Consider the following 18647-nt stretch of genomic DNA (forward strand, 5'->3'; position numbering starts at 1 on the left):
TGTGTATATAGTATCATAGAATGACTCATGCACGGTTTTACAACGTTTGCTTAACAAAAAACTAGTAAAGGATACAGCGGTTATACAGAAGTATAAATATAATATTTTAATATTACAATTAAGGCCAAAGAACAGTTAGTTATTTACAGTTAATATAAATATTCAGTTGTCGGATTTTTAACTTATATTAATAAATTTATTTATTTTCCTAGTTTAAAGTTGCTTAAAACACATTATTTTTAAGTTGTACAATTTTTAGCTAATAAATTCTGTATAAATATATAAACAACAACAATTTCATATTGCATTTTTGACAACTTGTTAATCCACTTCTAATTTCCGGAAGGATCCAATAGCTCCACTCAATTCGACCAGTTCCCATTCCTTCTTCTTACTTCCGATTCGAAGTTTTTCATTTGTACCAAAGTTGCCGTCCTCTTTGAAATGCTCCCGATACAACAATAGGCTTGACTCAAACGATTTGATAGCCTCCGTTAGGTAACCATTGTTTCCGCCATATTCGACAGTAACAGCATCACGTGGGATGCATTCGAGCAAATCCTCTGCCTTTTTGTGCGCCATAAACTGTAAAAGTAAAAAAAGAAAACGCTTTTAAATACGTACTCTCTATCTTGGTATTCTTATAAAGCACCTTGAATCGCATTGTATTGGGCATGAATGATGATAAGAAATTGAACACTGATACTCCCTCGCGTCTCATATTTATGACATGGACTTCTTTCAGTTGCAAGGGCATGCAGTTCTCCACCACTATGTAGCCTTTCTTCAGAAGAGACGGTTCAAATTGCGTCATTAGATGGAGACCAACGTCCCGGCAGTCTATTATATATGTTAGACCCACTATACTGGCATTATCGCTTTCCATAGCCAGAGTCTCGAACAGAATAAAAAGCAATTTGAATGCTAAGCGTGGGTTCGATTTCTTCGAATCGATTTTACAGTACTGTGAGATCATGACAGCGGGCCCATCGTGTGCGATCGGTTTGTTGGGAATAACGTGTATACTGGAATAGTAGATTAAGTTAAATTTCATTAAATCCGTGTTATTTATAATTCATGCTGACTATACAAAATATAATAACCAAGAAAAAATTAGAGATCATGTAAAATCAACCATCAGTTAACATGAATTCATCCAGGTATAACTACAATAAACCAGATTTATTCTCTGAACAGGTTATATTAAGATTGCCACGTTTGTAACACACACGGAAACGTCAGAGACCCTATAAGATATATACATAAATTATAGTGTGTCGAAGTATGTAAGTAGAATCAGCCATGTCCGCCTGGGTATACGTCAACTAAAACTTCTGTTTTTGAGTTATTGAAATGTGAATTTTCGCACACGTTCTTTCTTTCCAAGAAGTTGCTCAAATTCTTGTATGGAAAACTGTTTTAGTTCACATCCTCACAATTTAACATAGATTTTTGAACAAGGCAACGCTTCTTTCACCGAACAAATTGGACTACTATACATGTAGCTATCACATAAACTGATCGATCAATCAATATAAAGATCTTTTTATGTTCTTTTGTCCTAGACTGAATTCGTGTACACGATTCTTATATATGTCGAACACGAAATCAAACTCACCCTGTTCGATAGAACTCAATTAACTCATCACTCAATTCACGTTCACACAAAACATCATGATATTCATTCTTCATGGCATAATAATTGTCAATACGTTTTTTTGTCTCCTCGAGACTGAATTTACACCGACGCAGGAAAGCCAAAATTAGTTGTGGGTTATTGGATGCTTTCAGATGTGGAGACTTTCTAATCCATTCTTGTATTACTTCGATTTGTTCAACGACTGTATCTGGATTTTCATTACAATTTGTGCGCGCCAATTCTCGAAGCACCGGATCGAGTTCACGTACTGTTATTTCGCCCATGATCGATGCGTTCTTATTCTCGTATGTTGTTACTTCCGCGCGACTAAAACCATACTGCCGCCTTCAGGCTAATATGACAAACATTGTCGAATACATGTGGGCGTAGGAATGTCAATTTGAAAGATATGTATGGCGATTACTCCAATCTTATCTCTGCGCCTAGTAATGACACCCTATTCTGTGATAAACTTTTACACTCACCCCTACAGAGAACGCCTAAGGCAAGGTACACAGTGGAACAGTGAACATTGAAAATATTTGAAATAACTTGTATTACGTAAAACTCTTTGGGTCTTCGTAACATTTAGAATTTCTCCATTGTCCATCTGACATGAGATCTGAGACTGACGTAAAATATCTTAGCGGTCATAACTTCAGCGAACCTTGGGTACTAACCGAAACTGGCATTACTGGCAAGACGAACCTTGGGATCTGGGTCTTATGATCAATTATATATGAATTTTAGGTACCACTATAGACCGGCATTATAAGCTGTTCAACTGAGATTCCTTTTAAGTTCAACCTCTGACCTAAACTAAGGGGTTGGACATATTTCTTGCTCGTTTAACTATGCTTTCAGTTTTCGATAAATAATCGACCATCTATATAATAATTACATTAGTTAATACATGATTTTTCTTTTTATTTATAAAATTTATTTACTGTAACACAACGACAAGTGTAACAAATAGATCTTTAATTAGTACTAACATATAAGAAGCCAGTTAGTGGAAGCTGACTACTAATGACTCCAAGGTCTAAATTTATGTACAGTGCTCCAATACCTGATTTCCATGATAATATTTATATTTGTGTATGTATGATATACATTTTTCAATGATTTTTATTCGAAAATCAATTTACGAAAACTGCCTTCTGCGCCAAACTCCGCCTCATATGGCATAATCTCACCATGTCGTAAATGTTCAACTGTGCCGTAATTTACTTCGTCTTCAAAATAGTCACGATAGCTCTTAAGCAAATCTTCCATGTATGAAACACACTCATGCATATGTCCATTGGCGCCACCATATTCCTCAGGTAAACATTTTTGTGGTATGTGTTCATACAACTCTTCCAAAGATTTCAGGATAAAGAACTGCTGCTTAAAAGAGAAAGCATTTCTTTACTAATGTATGTAAGTTTTTACAGATATTTTTACAAATACTCTACCGGACGCATTTTGACGCGTAGTGTTCTCAAGAAACCTAACCAATTTTGTAGTTCTTTGGGCGCGTTCAAGCAATAGGTTGCATTTATGCGCAACGGACAACAATCATTCATCCAATACCACCATTTCCTTAAGAGACCGCCACCTAATTGAGACGCATGCTCAACATCCAGGTTTGACAAATCGATTATTTGAATAACCCCTACAATTGCAGCATTATCGTTCTCTAGTGCTATGAGTTCCATACCCATCGCAGTGTAAGCCATAACATCACGCATGTGATAACGTTTGGGGCAACAGTTGAGTCGGGTAATCATAATTGCAGCGTGGTCACTGCATCTAGGAAATTCCGGGAAATATTGAAGTCTGTGGAATAGACATAAATAAATTTTACATATAAATGTATGTATGTCTGATTCTACGTTTTTGATCATGTTTTTTCGATCAGAATAAATGTTTTTCAGACGCTTTATGTGAGCCTTCAAATTTTTACTGAAATACCAAGTAACGAATGCTATTAAAAATTAGCTTCGAACTCAGTATAGAGGCCGCACACTCCATTTGTAAAAGTCTACCGAGTTAGACTTACACCAATTGACAAGTAACTCTAGTAATGGTTTTTACACTTACCCCAAGCGATTAATGCTTAACATTTTCTCTGTCACACGACGATTCGACACAATCTCCGGACACTTTGTATGAAATGTGAAAAAGTCATCAATGCGTTTCTTGGTCTGCTCCAAACTGTAGCGACAACGCCTGAGGAAGGCAATCAGGAAGTCCGTCGATGTACGCGCATACAAATATCGCTGCTGATAAATCCAGGTTCGCAATATGACCAAATCTTCTTGCACACGCTCCGGTATCTCGTTCAATTCCTCTCGTGCGATTTTCGCTAATTCCGGTGGCAAGGGACGCATTTTAGGATTTCAGAGGAAATCTAATTACTATTTATGCTTAAGCTCTGAACGTCGCGTGTCTGAACGTTGCCAAAACTGGGCTGCTACTAATTTCCAATATCTATTATTAACTAATTAACGTAATAAAGAGTTTATGCATATTATTTATGGTTTCGGGTAGTGCACTGATAACCAAACTGCTAATTCATGACAACTTTGTAATGATGAAACTGACACAGAATTTGTGTTAATAATTCTTCTTATCATTTATCTGGAAAATTGTATTAATTGCGCATATAGAATTAGGACTCAGCATTAGCTAATTGTAGGTATATTTGAATGTGTTATATTCATATCTAAAAATTGCGAAAATGGATGTTCAACTCTATCATTACCAATAAGTGCCCGCTTTCGGTACGTAGGTTGCCTTTTACATTTCGGTATTTGGTACCCCTAGTGTTTACCGTAAAATTTAACATTTTGATGTTATACATACTCAGAACTTTATGATGTATGAGCGCTATTTGTGTTGTTTACAGTAATTTAAAATATTCATCTTGGAAGGAAGCATTTTTTACAACTTTCGACGTGGATTAACTCAAAAACAGTGCAATTTATGGAGATGAAGTTTCATCAAGGAACAGTGTTCATCTAGGGTATGGTCCGAAATAAGTTGTTGTTCTAGAAACATTGATGCTGTGCTCAAACTGATATCTCAAGATCGTCATATGGCCTATTGCGAGATGGTGAAAGTTATCAAGCAAAAGTGTACAGAAAAATCCATTAAGATCTTTGATATTTTGAAAAACAATAAAGCTATTTGCGATGATTAATTTTGTTTTTTGGTCTCTAATCCCGAAATATAAAATGTAACTCTCGTATGGATATACTAATCAATATTTATTTGAAGATATTACTTTATTAAATGAAATTACTATTTTTATTAGGGCTTACATTATAAGTAGTATTCGAGGTTTCAACAATATCAATATTACTTTAGATAAATATTTTTTTGGAATTCATCGTGTGTATATTCGGTAGGCCTACAAAGACATACGTTTTTTTACGAATCGCAGGAGCCCATGAGAATAAATAGAAACTATTTCGAACCACGTATGGAAGAGGTATTTGCCAATATATACGATACAAGGTCACCCGGAAGTTAGAACATTTTTATATTAGATATATGGGGGCTATCAGAAGTATTGACCTGATTCAACTCATTTTTGACATTCGGACATACTATTATCAGGAAAGTATTGTGTTCGAATTTCAATTTTTAATTCGGTAAAAAGTCAACTTTAAGCTCTGGGTCCAAAAAAGCGGCAAACAAGGGCTTGAACAGTGATTGATTCGATTTGGACCATTTTTGGTCATAACATGGCATAGTTTAAAGGCAATTTCGTGCGAAGTTTTATCTCGTTATATTAATTTCTCCTTCATAAGAAACACTGGAAGGCGAAAGATATGTCTCCTATTTTCACATTGTTATATACAAAAGTGGGAAGAATGTGACGTTCCAAAGTCGGTCAGACGGATCTCAAATTACATAAGAATGTGATTTCAACAAAATGTGGTAAAATTTAATGTCTGTAGCGTGTTTAGTTATTGATTTATCCCGCAGTCTTCTTTTAACGGTACTGTTTAAATTCATCCGATTTCATCCATTTTCTCACTGTCGGTAATATTTATACCAGGCGAAATTGGTTGTTAGGGGTTTAGTGGTTCAGGAGATATGTTGATTACAGAGCAGGGTCACGGCCACCAATTAACCAGAACCGGGAGATATAAAACCAAAAAAATTATTGTATTTTATTAAAGTTCCTGGTTATTGCGGATACTATAAATTTCGATAAAATATTACAAAAAAATCGAGGGTTTTATTGAAGCACTCAACATTAATTTTTCGAAAATTTTAGTTAGCTTATTCTTAATAATTCAAAAGGGAAAGTATAGTATATGTACATATTTACAAACTAACACGTTATGATTTTTCACTCTTCTGTAAATTTACAAATCCTCTGTTTCCTCTCCCTACTTATAATTCTTCAAAACACTCAAAACGTTGGTGGCATTTCGCTGATGATGGGATCATCGCATCACCGTTCGCGAACGACTAGTATGTAAACAGATACCGCCAACATATGGAACACAAAAGTAATACTCATATATTTCCCGTTAAATGTTACTTGTCAACGACTAAAAACACTTTAACATTCTGCTTACATAGTAGCGACAACAACAATAAGCTTTAAAAAAGTAACAATAACAAAAAATTATATATGTTTACAAGTAGTGGCAGTGTCAATTACCCCCTTCAATTGAGCTCCCATAGCTGCAATGACACATAGTCATCGCCAAAGAGAAACCAGAGCAACGTTAAGAAGCTCCATGTATACAGACAGGGGTATGGAAAGGAGCTAATGAGCCATCATTAATATAATTTACACCCGAATACGAGTATCATGAGCTGTCGTCGCACTTCACTGGAGGCATTCTGCGCATTCTGTGCGCTGTGGGTAGGAGAGGCGGGTGCTATGCGGCGTGTAGGGGCACGGTGATGTACTTAGCGGTTGCGTACGCAAATTGTCAGCGAGATCAAAGCATTTTTCCATTATTTGTTTTAGGTTATTTCAAATAACAAATAGTGTCTACCGCAGCACGCAAAACAAGACAAGTCTCGAACGGAAAAACATTTAGAGTTGGGAGGATAAAGCGGGGTCGTGATAGTCTAGCGAAGCGATGTCCTTTGACAGAATGTTAAAAATTGCCACTTAAATATGTGTGCATATATATACAATATATAAGTATATAGTAAAACATTTCTTTGTGCGCTTGGAGAGTTTTCATTTTGCTGTTGCCAAGAGCAATCACTAATCATCGCGACAGCAACAAGATCATGTCAACAGCTGACACATTCTGTCAGACCAATTTGCAGAGACTGTGCCCGTGTCATGTTCGTCTCAGCGACTCAAGCCGTAGGTGTGCCACTCAGGAAGCCAATGTATATGTAAATTCTGGTACAATAACTCATACATTTGTACATTCATATGCCTATATATACTTATTGGGTCGTACGCCTATAAGTAGATATGCGCAAGTAAATTTGCTGCTGCTACAAGCAGACTTGTCAGCGCCCCTGAAGCGCCTACAAACTACAGGGTATGTGTATGTATGAACATTGGACTTCGTTTTTTCCACGGTTTTCGAGTACTCCCATGTCAAATCGTAAATTGAGTGCTCAACAACACACTGTCAAGCTGGCGAGTTGACGCGCACTCACTCACATTTACACGCTCAGTCGCTTAATTGTCAGCTGCATTTCAAGCATAAAATGCCGATCACATTTCAAAGGCGCTGTTGCATCCATAAAAGACTAATATAAATATATGTATGTATATTTCATCAACGGCGCTACCACCGCACTAGCTGGCACTCTCTGAACGTGCTGAATGCTCTCTAAATATGCTACTGCACACAGTGGATTTCGGCGTTTCGAATGTGAGGGTGCTAAGTGTCCCGGTTGATTGCCATTATCCGGATGTGTCCACTTTACTCTTGTTGCTGTTGTTTGTTTGTTGCAGCACATTAGTGCGCTAATCAGATGTGACACAACATTTAAGTGGCTGTGAAAGTTTTAGAAATTCTCAGTAGTGACGTTCCTAAATGGCGCATAAATGGTCTAAAATTTAGATTTGGTAAAAGAATTGAAGTGCTATCAGTTGCACTTCGTTCTTACATACTAAGAATTATACTTAAACCATGTAATATAACTATATTATTGCTGCCAGGCAGTTATAAGGATGCGCAGCAAGTCGTGACTTCCGAAACTCTAATACATTAAAAATATTGGAAAGTAACACAAACACACCGTGCAACTCGTAAGAAACGGATGAACGAGCATTCACAAGAGTTTCGGTTAAATTGGCCATTGGATTACAGAAATTTTGACATAAATCTCTGGTAGCGTTGTTGGGTAATTAAATTGGTGTTGAATATCCAATCGATTAATTTCAATCCAGAAGTTTGTTTACCTTCAGAAGAAGAATAAGTTTTCCAAATGAACATATAAGGGCGTCCTAAAATAACATAAGGCCTTTTTCAAGGTTTTTATACGCCCTGGCCTCTCTGGTGTGACATTTTTTAAATAACCGAATCCTCTGGGGAGGTTTTATAAGATTTTTTTTAACTCCGTTCTCTATGCAATCTCTTGTGAGATTTGTAAAAATTTATTGTACAGTTGTAAATTCTTCAACAAGCAACTACTGATCGCCGGTTCTTTCTAACCGCTCAGATTTTGTTAAAATTACACAATAAAAACGTAATACTTCTAAAAGTTGCAAAATATTCGACTAATAAATTAAATAATTTTTATAGGTGGTATTAGCATTACAATCATTAAGCAAAATTCGATAATGGATACCTACAGTGTTTGTCCGAAAATTAATAGGACTGAGTTCACTTAAAAAATGTATTGAACTAATCGTTACAATTCTTTAAAACTTTAAAAACCTCCTTCTGCGATGCAGCGCTGCCAGCTTGATTTCTAAACATTGAAGGCGTCATGGAAGGCATTCCACGGAATAGCCTTGAGAGCCGAGGTGCATGCTGCTTGGATCCTTTTTATCGTCTCAAAATGCTTGCCTTTCATACTCAATTTCTTGAAGTCATACTCAATGATTCATGATTCGTCAACTGTGATTACGTTATTCAAAAATTGTGGGTCACTTTCACACCTGTTCAAATTTTTTTGGCATATTTCCACTCGTCGCAATTTCTGTCGTAAGCGAGACGTCACAATGTCATAAACCACAGATTTTGATAAATGTAACTGGACAATTAAACGAATACTTAGTCGAAGGTCTGAACTCAAAACTTTGCGCACACGAGTCATATTGTCGGTGTTTGTCGAAGTCGCAGGTCTCCCAGCACGGTCTTCATCAGCAAACTCTTCCCGGCTTTCTAAAAAGGTCTGGAGCCATCGAAACACACCACTTCTTGATCTTATCAAACGTCTCTGTCGCAAATTTACCGAGTGTCACACAGAATTTAATCGCGTACCTCTGCTCTAACGAACGCTGCATTTTCGGCGTGCAACACTTACGGCGAGCGAAAATGTTTGTCCTGACTCTCCAAGTGCTCGGAGACAACTGACTAGCCGCTCGTTCGTTAACTAGGAACGCCCTCTACCGAATCCAGTCGGTGGGCGCACGTGCAGTCGCGGCGGAAGAAAATCAGTACTATTATTTTCCGGACAAACCCTGTATCACCACCCGTTTTCTTATACCCCATATATCAGTCAATATATTATATAATAGTTATCTTAATAAAACTAAGTAAGAAATATCCTTTTGATAGACTACAGACTGACTATAGTTAGCTTCATTGGAATATAATTGGACATCTACCGTATCTACTAATACCTTCTTCAGTATCCGTTTCTTTTAATCGCATTTATTTGAAAATTCGGTGGAACCGAACTCCCATTAAATTAATTATCACTTCCTTATTATATAAGATACTTAAAATCACGTGCTAACTCAGCTAGATTCCGTTATGAAGAAAAATGTTGTAACCTGAAAAGTGCCACAGAGTTGACAGCTGCCGCACGTCTCCAAGGAGCACTTCGCATATCGATAACAGTGTACGCAACTTAATTGTAAGTCGATGTATTTAATGTCATTTGTAAGTATGACTTCAAAAACACGGATTAAATAACTCATGAGCCAAATAGCAGTCGAAAACTACTCTCAACGACATATCCTCCGTCGGGATATTCGATATGAGCCAAAAGGAAGTACTCGTATTTTTAGTTACAAAGGCAATGACATCCAAAGTAAGTCATTCTGCGAGTGTAAATGTATGTAAGTACGTATAGAAGTGCTTGGAACTATAAATATTCACATACACATTTGTCTATTTATTGCTTTTAAGTGAATATTTGGGAATACTCGCACTCATATGTGTATAGATACATATGTATGAAAGAACACTCGTAACCGAAGGAGTGTATAGCTCATTTCGCTTGGCAAAGCGGCGGAATGAGTGTCATTCAAAGTGATCGCTTCAATTGATGAGGGAGAACAACAACGCCAATGTAATTCATACATAGAGATGCGGTGACGGAAATTTGTTTAACATTTTAAATTTTGCGTAACGAAAAACGTCATATTACAGATAATTCATATCAACGACGAGAACCAAGGCAACAACAAAAACATGCGCCTACAACCGCTAGTAGCGAATAGCACTATCCCCACTAAGAACTATCGTGTTTTTATGTACTTGTATGTATGTAATGTAAGTATGAAAAATGCTTTCGTCTGTTTACAATGAAAAATAATTAAGCGTTACGGAAGCAGCGGAAAAGACGAAATTATGAATTTCCACTATTCCATCTCATTTCTGTGGGTGTTTGACGATCAAGGCGTCACCGCGCCGAGCACTGACAATGCAGCGATCGTTAAAACATCTCACGCTCGGTGTGTGCCAAGAAGGATTAAGTTGAGCGACAACTGCCAGCGGAGCGAAGCGTTTTTTGTTTCTTTTTTGTTTGAAAAATGTGCAATAAATAATGCATTTCTATCAACCATAAAATCTCCATATATTTTTTACTGTCTCTTTCTCTACGGCGTCTTCGCTCTTTGATATCCTGTGTGACAGGCTTTCATAGCTTAATAAATTATTTGGTGTAAGTTTAGTTGTATAATTATAGTGCTTATGGGTGAAAACTTTTGCGCATAAATATTTGGATAATAAAAATGATTTTAAAGCTTGCTGTGGAATTCGACCTTAATGGTTTGCATTTTATGCGCATTTTTGGATGGAATGCAATAAAATACACCACATTCATTATGCAGCTTATTTTCGGCGAAATGGAAACTCACCACACAGCTTAAATGCATATTAAGATGCAGATATAACGAGTGATTCAAGTAGAGGTACTTTTTTCAATAGCCTTATTTTGACAGATCACACGTGAGTCGCGTCAAGCTGTCATACGTAGGCTGCTATATGCATATATTTCTGGCCTGATAATGAAAAATAATGAAAATAGGAATATTTATCAACGAAAATGGTTTTATTGTTTTTCAAAATATTCTCCATCAAGATTTATACACTTTTGCATGCGCTCAAACCAATTTTCGAAGCACTTTTTCCACTTCGAATGAGACACCTCCAAAACATGGTTTTTGAATGCTTCAACAGCATCTTCTGGCGACGAAAATCGTTGACCACGCATTATTTTCTTGATGTGTGGGAATAAAAAGAAGTCATTGGGTGCCAAGTCAAGGCTGTACGGCGGATGACCCATCAACTCGACGTTTTGGCCGGTCAAAAAGGCGCTGGTCTGAACCGATGTGTGAGAGCTCGCATTGTCATGATGCACAATGATTCGTCTTCTCTTGATGGTTTTTCGAATTTCTCCGAAGACTTCAGGCAAACAAATGGTGGTGCACCACTCAGAATTGACCGTCCTACGTTGCTCAAGCGGAACAGTCGCCACATGACCAGTTTTGCCGAAGAAACATGCGACCATTTGCTTCGTCTTGGAAGACCCACACGGTCGATTGCTGTTTTGTTTCGGGCTCATACGCATAGATCCATGATTCGTCACCTGTGACGATCTTATAAACGTCTTTTAAAGCACCGCGATCGTATTTTTTCAGCATTTCTTTACACCAATCCACACAAGCCTTTTCTTGAGCGATTGTTAAATTGAGTGGGATCCAAAGAGAACAAACCTTTTTTACGGCCAGGTGTTCATGCAATATCGAATGTATGCTGGTGGGAGAAATGCATAGGCATGCCTCTATCTGAAGGTATGTTACATGACGGTCTTGCATTATCAGTTCACGTACGGCATCGATGTTTTCTGGCACAACGGCTGTTTTTGGACGACCTTCACGGAATTCGTCTTTGAGCGAGCGTCGGCCACGGTTGAATTCGTTGTACTCGTACCAGTTTTTCACAGTGCTATAGGATGGTGCTTCATAGCCATACAAAGATTTTAGTTCATCGATGCACTTTTGTCGTGATAATCCACGTCGAAAGTTGTGAAAAATGATCGCACGAAAATGTTCACGAGTTAATTCCATTTTTTGGCCGAGATGAATTTTTTAATTCCCTGTAAATAAAACAATTCACGATTAAATGACAAAACGTTCTGAGTGATGTTATGCTAAAAAATTTCAAACTTTCCAATGGAAATGTCAGATTGCACCTGGCAACACTTAGTATTGCCTAGGCCAGAAATATATATAGCAGCCCTCGTATTATTTTTTTCGTATTGTTTGGCATTTCATCATGGAAAGACTTCAACTATATTACAAAATTTAACGTTCTATAAAGAATGTGTTTCGCGCGCTTCGTTCAACTTATGGTCAACATGATCGGCCTACCCATATTGAGACCTAGATTTCATTATTGGATAACATTCTAATGTCTATGCAGACAATCCCGCTTCGATTCAAAGCTTGGAACAAAACATCTTTATATCTCTTCAACTTTTCCTTCACGCTGATGATAGAAAGTGTTAAAGTAATATACATTTTAGTTACAGCGATCTTTCAACTTTTCAATAACATTTTGCTCAAAATAGAATTTACTACCGTCAATTTCTTTTCTCCCACCATTCTCTAGAGATCTGAGCACAGAAAAAGTCTCTGGAAATGTGTGTTGTTTGAAATAAAACAATGTGAATCTCCTTTCTTATAAATTCTTCTTCCTTCTTTATAAATAAAAATTAAAATATCATTTTTGTTCAACAAAAAAGAAATAAAATCAAATTAGAAACTACAAAATTTTAAGTACCAATTTTAATTTTCAAAAATTATTTGTCAAGATTTTAACTTATTTGCACAACGAATTGGTGTAAAACCCGAAGTAGTCTAGATATATCAATTAGTTTAAAAAGTAGTTTTGCATACATGTATGTATGTGTACTTGTGTGCGCACTTAATTATAGACAATCGTGTGCCATGAATGCGCTGGTATATTGATCTTTATCTCGCCGCGCACACTGTCAGTCAGCAGCACATCGACGGCACGGCTTTCGCTGCAATTTAAATAAAAATGTATTAATAAATAAAATGCAAATTTTCTGCATAGACAAGATTCGTGCCTTGAAGCACTTAAATTTATTAATAATATACGGGCTTGTTTTTTGTTGGAAAGTGGGAAACTAAAACTCAACTTAGCAAAAGTTTCACTAGAGCTTTTTAACAACAAAATACTAATTACAAAAACAACAATAGTAAAAATAAGATTTCGAACATTATTTTTTTGAATATACGCAACCAAATAGTGTTTAGTATTCTCCCGATGTCCGAAATTACTGCCCTGAATTCGAAATTGAAAAAAAAAAATTTAAGCGCGAGTTTACGTTTTTGTCAAAACTTGAAGAAAACAAGCTCTTTTATGCTTCGTGTGATACTGTGTTTCGGCACTTTGCTCATTTTGCTTTACTTCATATAAAAACAAAAAAGAACAGTCAAAATAAACAGAAGGAAGCGCTTTCTCCACTGAATTGTCGAAAACTCTTATGAACATATAACTACATATGTACCTACATACGTATATATTTATTAATTTAGGTATATAACATGCATATGCATATATATATGTATATACATACTATGCATACATATGAATAGAGCACTTTTAAGAAAATATTGCAATTTAATGACAAGGGAATGCACTTATAGATGGAGGCATGCCAACAAATCAAGGGCGCACGTAAGTACGCCAAATATTAAGGAATATATACATATGTATGCTTGTGTGTGTATTGCATAAGTACATAAGTGTGTTAATGCTTCGCATCTTATTGCATTTTAATAAACTCGTCATAGAAGTGTGTTAACATTGAGTTAAGTAGCAATGCAACAACAGACAACGAGCAACAAATGCGTTTGAATATAAATTGCGTTCGAATATAAACACAAAGACGCGTGGCAAACATACCCACTGCTCTATAAATCGACTTTTAAGCACTTAAGAGTACGTAGGCATACATATTTAAATATGTAATGGCACACATACATACCTATTGAGCAACACTACAGCGATGCGTTGATCGGGCCGCTTGAAAGCAACCACCTCCACAGCCACGCTCAGCAATTTCGCCTCAATACGCACCGAGCCCTCGGGTAGGAATTTCGAAAAGTGACCCATGCCGTAAAATATCGGCTGCTTGTATATCTCAGCGCGATCTATTAAGAAAATATCGGATTTCAATTGAAAAAAAAAGCTTTCACTTAAATATTCGCACTTACTTGTGGCATTCACAATCACCGCCGCGTCCACAAAATTATTCACGTAATTCGGGCCACCTTGCTCATCTAAAACGAGATTCCAATCGATCCAGCCATTGTAGGAATGTTGCAGGTTGTGCAAAATATCACGTACGTACTGTTCACCGCGTTCCCACGATCCAAGTTCGGGTCCATGGGTTTGCCATGGCTTGTCTCCTATGCATGATTCAGTATTCAGCACAATTTTGCCTGGCAACTGCGCAACTGTTAAATCTATTAGATTGGGTGCAAACATTTCATCCCAATACCAATGTACCGCTAAGCCATCCAGGTAGTTAAGAACACCTGGGCGTGTGCGATTCATCTTAACAGAAATAAAGCAGTGAGGGTTTAGTTTAAAAATATAAACAAAGTTAATAAGTGAATAAAAGGCTGGAGAGTTAGAGGTTACATCTAAATATGGACTTGAGAGAAGTCTGGATTTTAATCTTAATTATTTTATGCGGAATTATTCAAATTATTATTTTTTTATACAAGAAAAGAAGTCGATATTTATTCCGTTCGACTTCTATTGATTCTAATTAAGTAGATGCCTGATTTTACAAGACTGGATGAGAAAAGAGATGAGAACTTTTTCAAAAGTTTTCACCGATACTTATAAACAAAAAGTTCTCAAAAATTGATTGGTGCATATTTTTGTTGTTAAAGTCAGTTTATGAGAAGCTTGCTTAGTCTAGTTTGATTGAACATTTTACATTCGCATACTCACTTGAATAAACCACGAAGGGTAGGAATATCGTTGATCGTCATTTCCGAATATTAGAACATTTTTAAATTTAGATTTTCGAATTGTAGGTCCAAGGAAGTCATTCAGCCAAACAGCCTAAATAAGTGTAATTAAAAACAAACTGTATATGTTAGACTTTGGGATAAATGTCATAATATTTTTAAAAAGTACCTGGTTCCTTGGTATCCAACCAAGGCTCATGAAGTGCACGAAAAAGAAAAAGGCGATTCCGTTAAGCGGCTCATTACCAGTTGATATGGCCCATATCGGCATATTTTTAGCATCCATTAACTCTATAAATCTGCAAAAAGAATGGATATAGTACATAGAACCATGTTTACAATTATGATGAATGTTTAAACACAACTTTTTCGAACATTTATGGGATATTTATTTATTTATCAGTATTCATATCTGAATTGTTAACGCCGAATGGATTAACATCATTTTGGGCATTTCGAATGAGATTTTGAGATAAAGAACTAACTTTTATGACTATCATGACCCCGGAAGAGGTAATTTAATCTACTGAAACCTTAAGTTCCCAGTCTAAGTAATCAGAACGGATCCGCATTTTTATCCTACCAAAGACTGCCAACTTGACACCATTTATCGAAATTACTTCAGAAATGTTTTCTGCCCTTACAATAACAACATGAACATGAAGTACTAACTTTTATGACTACCATGACACCGGATGAGGTAATGTTACCTTCTGAAGCCTTAGATAAATGTATGTATTATAAGTATACAATATACTAACTCACCTCAGATGATAATCAGCCCAAGCCTGATAATATTCAGTCTTCAACAATCCTATGCCTGACCACTGTCCGTTTGTTTTCATCCAAGTTGGCGAACTCCAAGCCACAGCCATGATTTTTAAGTGTTCCAAATTGGATACTGATTTTAAACGCTCCATTTGTTGGACTTTTATTTCATCGCGAGGATCTAACTTTTGAAAATTTGAGAGTTTGGGATCATCACGAGGCTCTTCATTATAAGCCCAAGGTGCAAGATCAAAATCACAGCCACCAATGGGGGTGCGTAACATATTGAAGCCGATACCATCCTTATGATAATATGACCTACAGTAAGCGAATTGTAATTTCAATATTATTTGTTTTGAAAGCTTTAGAAATGTCACTTGTTCAAGTAATTGAAGCGTACTTATAAATGTGATCTTGAAGCTTCTGATCCAATTGTCCCAATAAATGTGAAACTGTGCCGGTGAATGCGCCACCGAAGCCTGTAATTTTTTGATATTCCACTGAGCGATTTACTCGTAGTTTAAGTGGATTGTTCGCTGTAAATCTGGAAGTTAAAACTGTGATGAACACTCTTTAATAAAAAAAAGCGAAAACGAATTTGTAAATACAAAACTTACGTTCGCTCGTATCGATCAAAAGCTGTGCAAAAGTTTGTCGACTATCGACGATCACCGCTGAATTTTCGAAATCGCCGTTGCTTTCATTTAAACTCGTCTCTGCATTTGTTTTTGTGTTGATTTCGCCAAAGTTTAGCTTACTTACAGCAAAGCGTAGGCCTTCCTGCGAGAGGGGTTGGTGGGTGTGTAAAAAAAAAATAAGAAAGTGTTACATAATATAAGAGAGTGGAAGAGTAAAGGAGAGTAAATTGATTAAGATTTGCGTTTAATTTCATTTAAAAAATGGCTGGTACCTTGCTTGAAGAAATTACTACAAGCTCGTTTGAACTGGGCTGGGGATTCTCCAAATAATCACAGTGATCCGCCGTGCAAACACACACTAAGCCATACTTGGTCCGTCGGGGTATACAATCACTGCTTGCATTAGCTAAAATTACAAAACCATTTTAATACTTACATTATCAAACCTTTCTGTACTGCTTTATTTTCAATATTTTTACCAGTAAATTTATCGTAGTTGAAATTTAAGAACAATAAAAATAATATTTTATAAATCATTTTCGCACTTCCTTCGCTTTTTATGTAATTCATTAGTTTCGGAGCAAACACGACTTCACTCGAAAAAGGTAGATCTCTGAATAATTGTGAACATGCGATTCGTACAACCCACACTCGTTCGCAATTCAATACCTACTGGCGTCACAGCTCTCTCACGCGACTATACTTTGGCTTATCAATTCATTATCTCTACGTTTGTTATTATTATTGCATTTTACACACTTTCCGCTTCGCTCACCTTAACATTTTCGTATTTATTTGTTTTAATGGCTTTTGTTTTGATAACCTTTTTCGTGCAGGAGAGTAATATGGTTCGCAGATATTCGTACTCGTTTCATTACGCTGGCGATACTTTTTCAAATTAACGACTAAAATACTTACGACGAGTACTTTGATGGCGAGAAAGTTAGAACACACCTTGAATATAATTTTACTTACATATTGTTTGTTTTTAAATATTGGTAGTCGAAAAAGTATTTTCGTATTTTGTCAATAGTTGTCTTTGCAGTCGTATATCTCCAGTGCTACCAATCACATTGTGTGATCAATCACATTGTGTGATAAATACCATGTAGTGTTGGAAAGGTGAGACTTTAAACTTCATTTAACCAAAACATCGAATTTAATTAAATTCGAGGAAGTTGAAAAAAATTTACAGCTGTTTAAAAATGAGTGGAAATAATGAAGAAATTCGCTATATTTTAAAATTTTTTTTATAAAAAAGGAATGAATGCCACGCAAATCACCAATGAAATATGTGAAGTTTACGGAGATGATGTTGTATCAGTTCGTGTAGCACAATAATGGTTCGCTCGCTTCCGTTCTGGGAATTTCGATGTGAAAGATGCACCTGGCACTGGTCGACCTATCGTTGAAAAAGTCGATAAAATTATGGAAAATATTGACCAGGACCGTCACATAAGCACTCATGACATCGCTAAGGAACTTAACATTCATCATCAAAGGGCTTTGAACCATTTAACAAAGTCTGGCCACAAAAAGAAGCTCGGTCCACGCAGAACTCTCTTAATGGAGTAAAATTGGCTTCAAGAGCAGCCTTTGAAAATTATTTGTTGCAGTTTTTCGCCGAGAAACCAGAAAAGTTTTACTCTGATGGAATAATGTCTCTAGCGGAAAAATGGCAAGAAGAAGTCGACCTAAATGGCACATATTTGGTTCATTAAGTTGACGTTTGATTAGAAATACGAAAAGACTTTTTCGACTACCCAATCTTTTGTAACCCACGGTTCCGCAAGGAATGAAGATATCTTGTCAAAGAAAAAAAATTTCAATACAAAAACTTGATTGTGATCGTTCCGTTTATATTGCAGCTATATTCCATAGTGGTTCGATGTCAGTGTTTCGAAATTATGAACCGTGACGTAGGGAGAAAATTGCGTGAGCAAAGTTTCTGATTGAGATCTTAAAAACTGAGAGACTTGTTCGCATAAATACAGACAGGGGGATGGACATTGCAACTCGGCAAGCTGATTATTTAAACAAGACTAATTTGCTCTTAATAATATTAATTAACGAAACCAAATGTTGCCACAGCTGTACATTTACGTATTCCAGTCCTCTTAAAACTACATTGTTAATCTAAAAGAACAATGTAATATTTTGAGCTAATTTTCCACAATATTTAAAGTCACGAAAACGTTAATTG

The 18647-nt window shown here is 36.4% G+C and overlaps 3 protein-coding genes and 1 long non-coding RNA gene across 4 annotated transcripts; 1 reads left to right on the top strand and 3 right to left on the bottom strand.

The window, feature by feature from the left end:
- Nucleotides 1–166: 166 nt before the first annotated feature.
- LOC105226748 (uncharacterized) lies at nt 167–1998 on the bottom strand. Its single transcript, XM_011205766.4, has 3 exons — nt 1619–1998; nt 653–1025; nt 167–585 (listed from the first exon to the last, which is right to left on the bottom strand). Exons 1-3 carry the CDS (start codon nt 1921–1923, stop codon nt 322–324), a joined length of 942 nt encoding a protein of 313 aa, XP_011204068.1. The 5' UTR covers nt 1924–1998; the 3' UTR covers nt 167–321.
- Nucleotides 1999–2410: 412 nt separating this feature from the next.
- On the bottom strand, nt 2411–6689 carry LOC105226803 (alpha-tocopherol transfer protein-like). The gene is made up of 4 exons (XM_049447894.1): nt 5975–6689; nt 3725–4264; nt 3097–3460; nt 2411–3025 (listed from the first exon to the last, which is right to left on the bottom strand). Exons 2-4 carry the CDS (start codon nt 4012–4014, stop codon nt 2768–2770), a joined length of 912 nt encoding a protein of 303 aa, XP_049303851.1. The 5' UTR covers nt 4015–4264; nt 5975–6689; the 3' UTR covers nt 2411–2767.
- A 3230-nt stretch (nt 6690–9919) lies between these two features.
- Nucleotides 9920–10858, top strand: LOC125776430 (uncharacterized). Its single transcript, XR_007421703.1, has 3 exons — nt 9920–10112; nt 10171–10293; nt 10356–10858. It is a non-coding gene; the product is annotated as an uncharacterized LOC125776430 (long non-coding RNA).
- Nucleotides 10859–12696: 1838 nt separating this feature from the next.
- Nucleotides 12697–17116, bottom strand: LOC105226747 (lysosomal acid glucosylceramidase). The gene is made up of 10 exons (XM_049447941.1): nt 16924–17116; nt 16717–16850; nt 16424–16586; nt 16207–16363; nt 15804–16124; nt 15208–15337; nt 15019–15132; nt 14271–14613; nt 14042–14207; nt 12697–13051 (listed from the first exon to the last, which is right to left on the bottom strand). The coding sequence occupies exons 1-10, from the start codon at nt 17012–17014 to the stop codon at nt 12952–12954; spliced, it is 1719 nt and encodes a 572-aa protein (XP_049303898.1). The 5' UTR covers nt 17015–17116; the 3' UTR covers nt 12697–12951.
- Between the last annotated feature and the right edge of the window lie 1531 nt (nt 17117–18647).

Source organism: Bactrocera dorsalis, chromosome 2 (genome assembly GCF_023373825.1).
Source record: "Bactrocera dorsalis isolate Fly_Bdor chromosome 2, ASM2337382v1, whole genome shotgun sequence".
Lineage (NCBI taxonomy): Eukaryota > Metazoa > Arthropoda > Insecta > Diptera > Tephritidae > Bactrocera > Bactrocera dorsalis.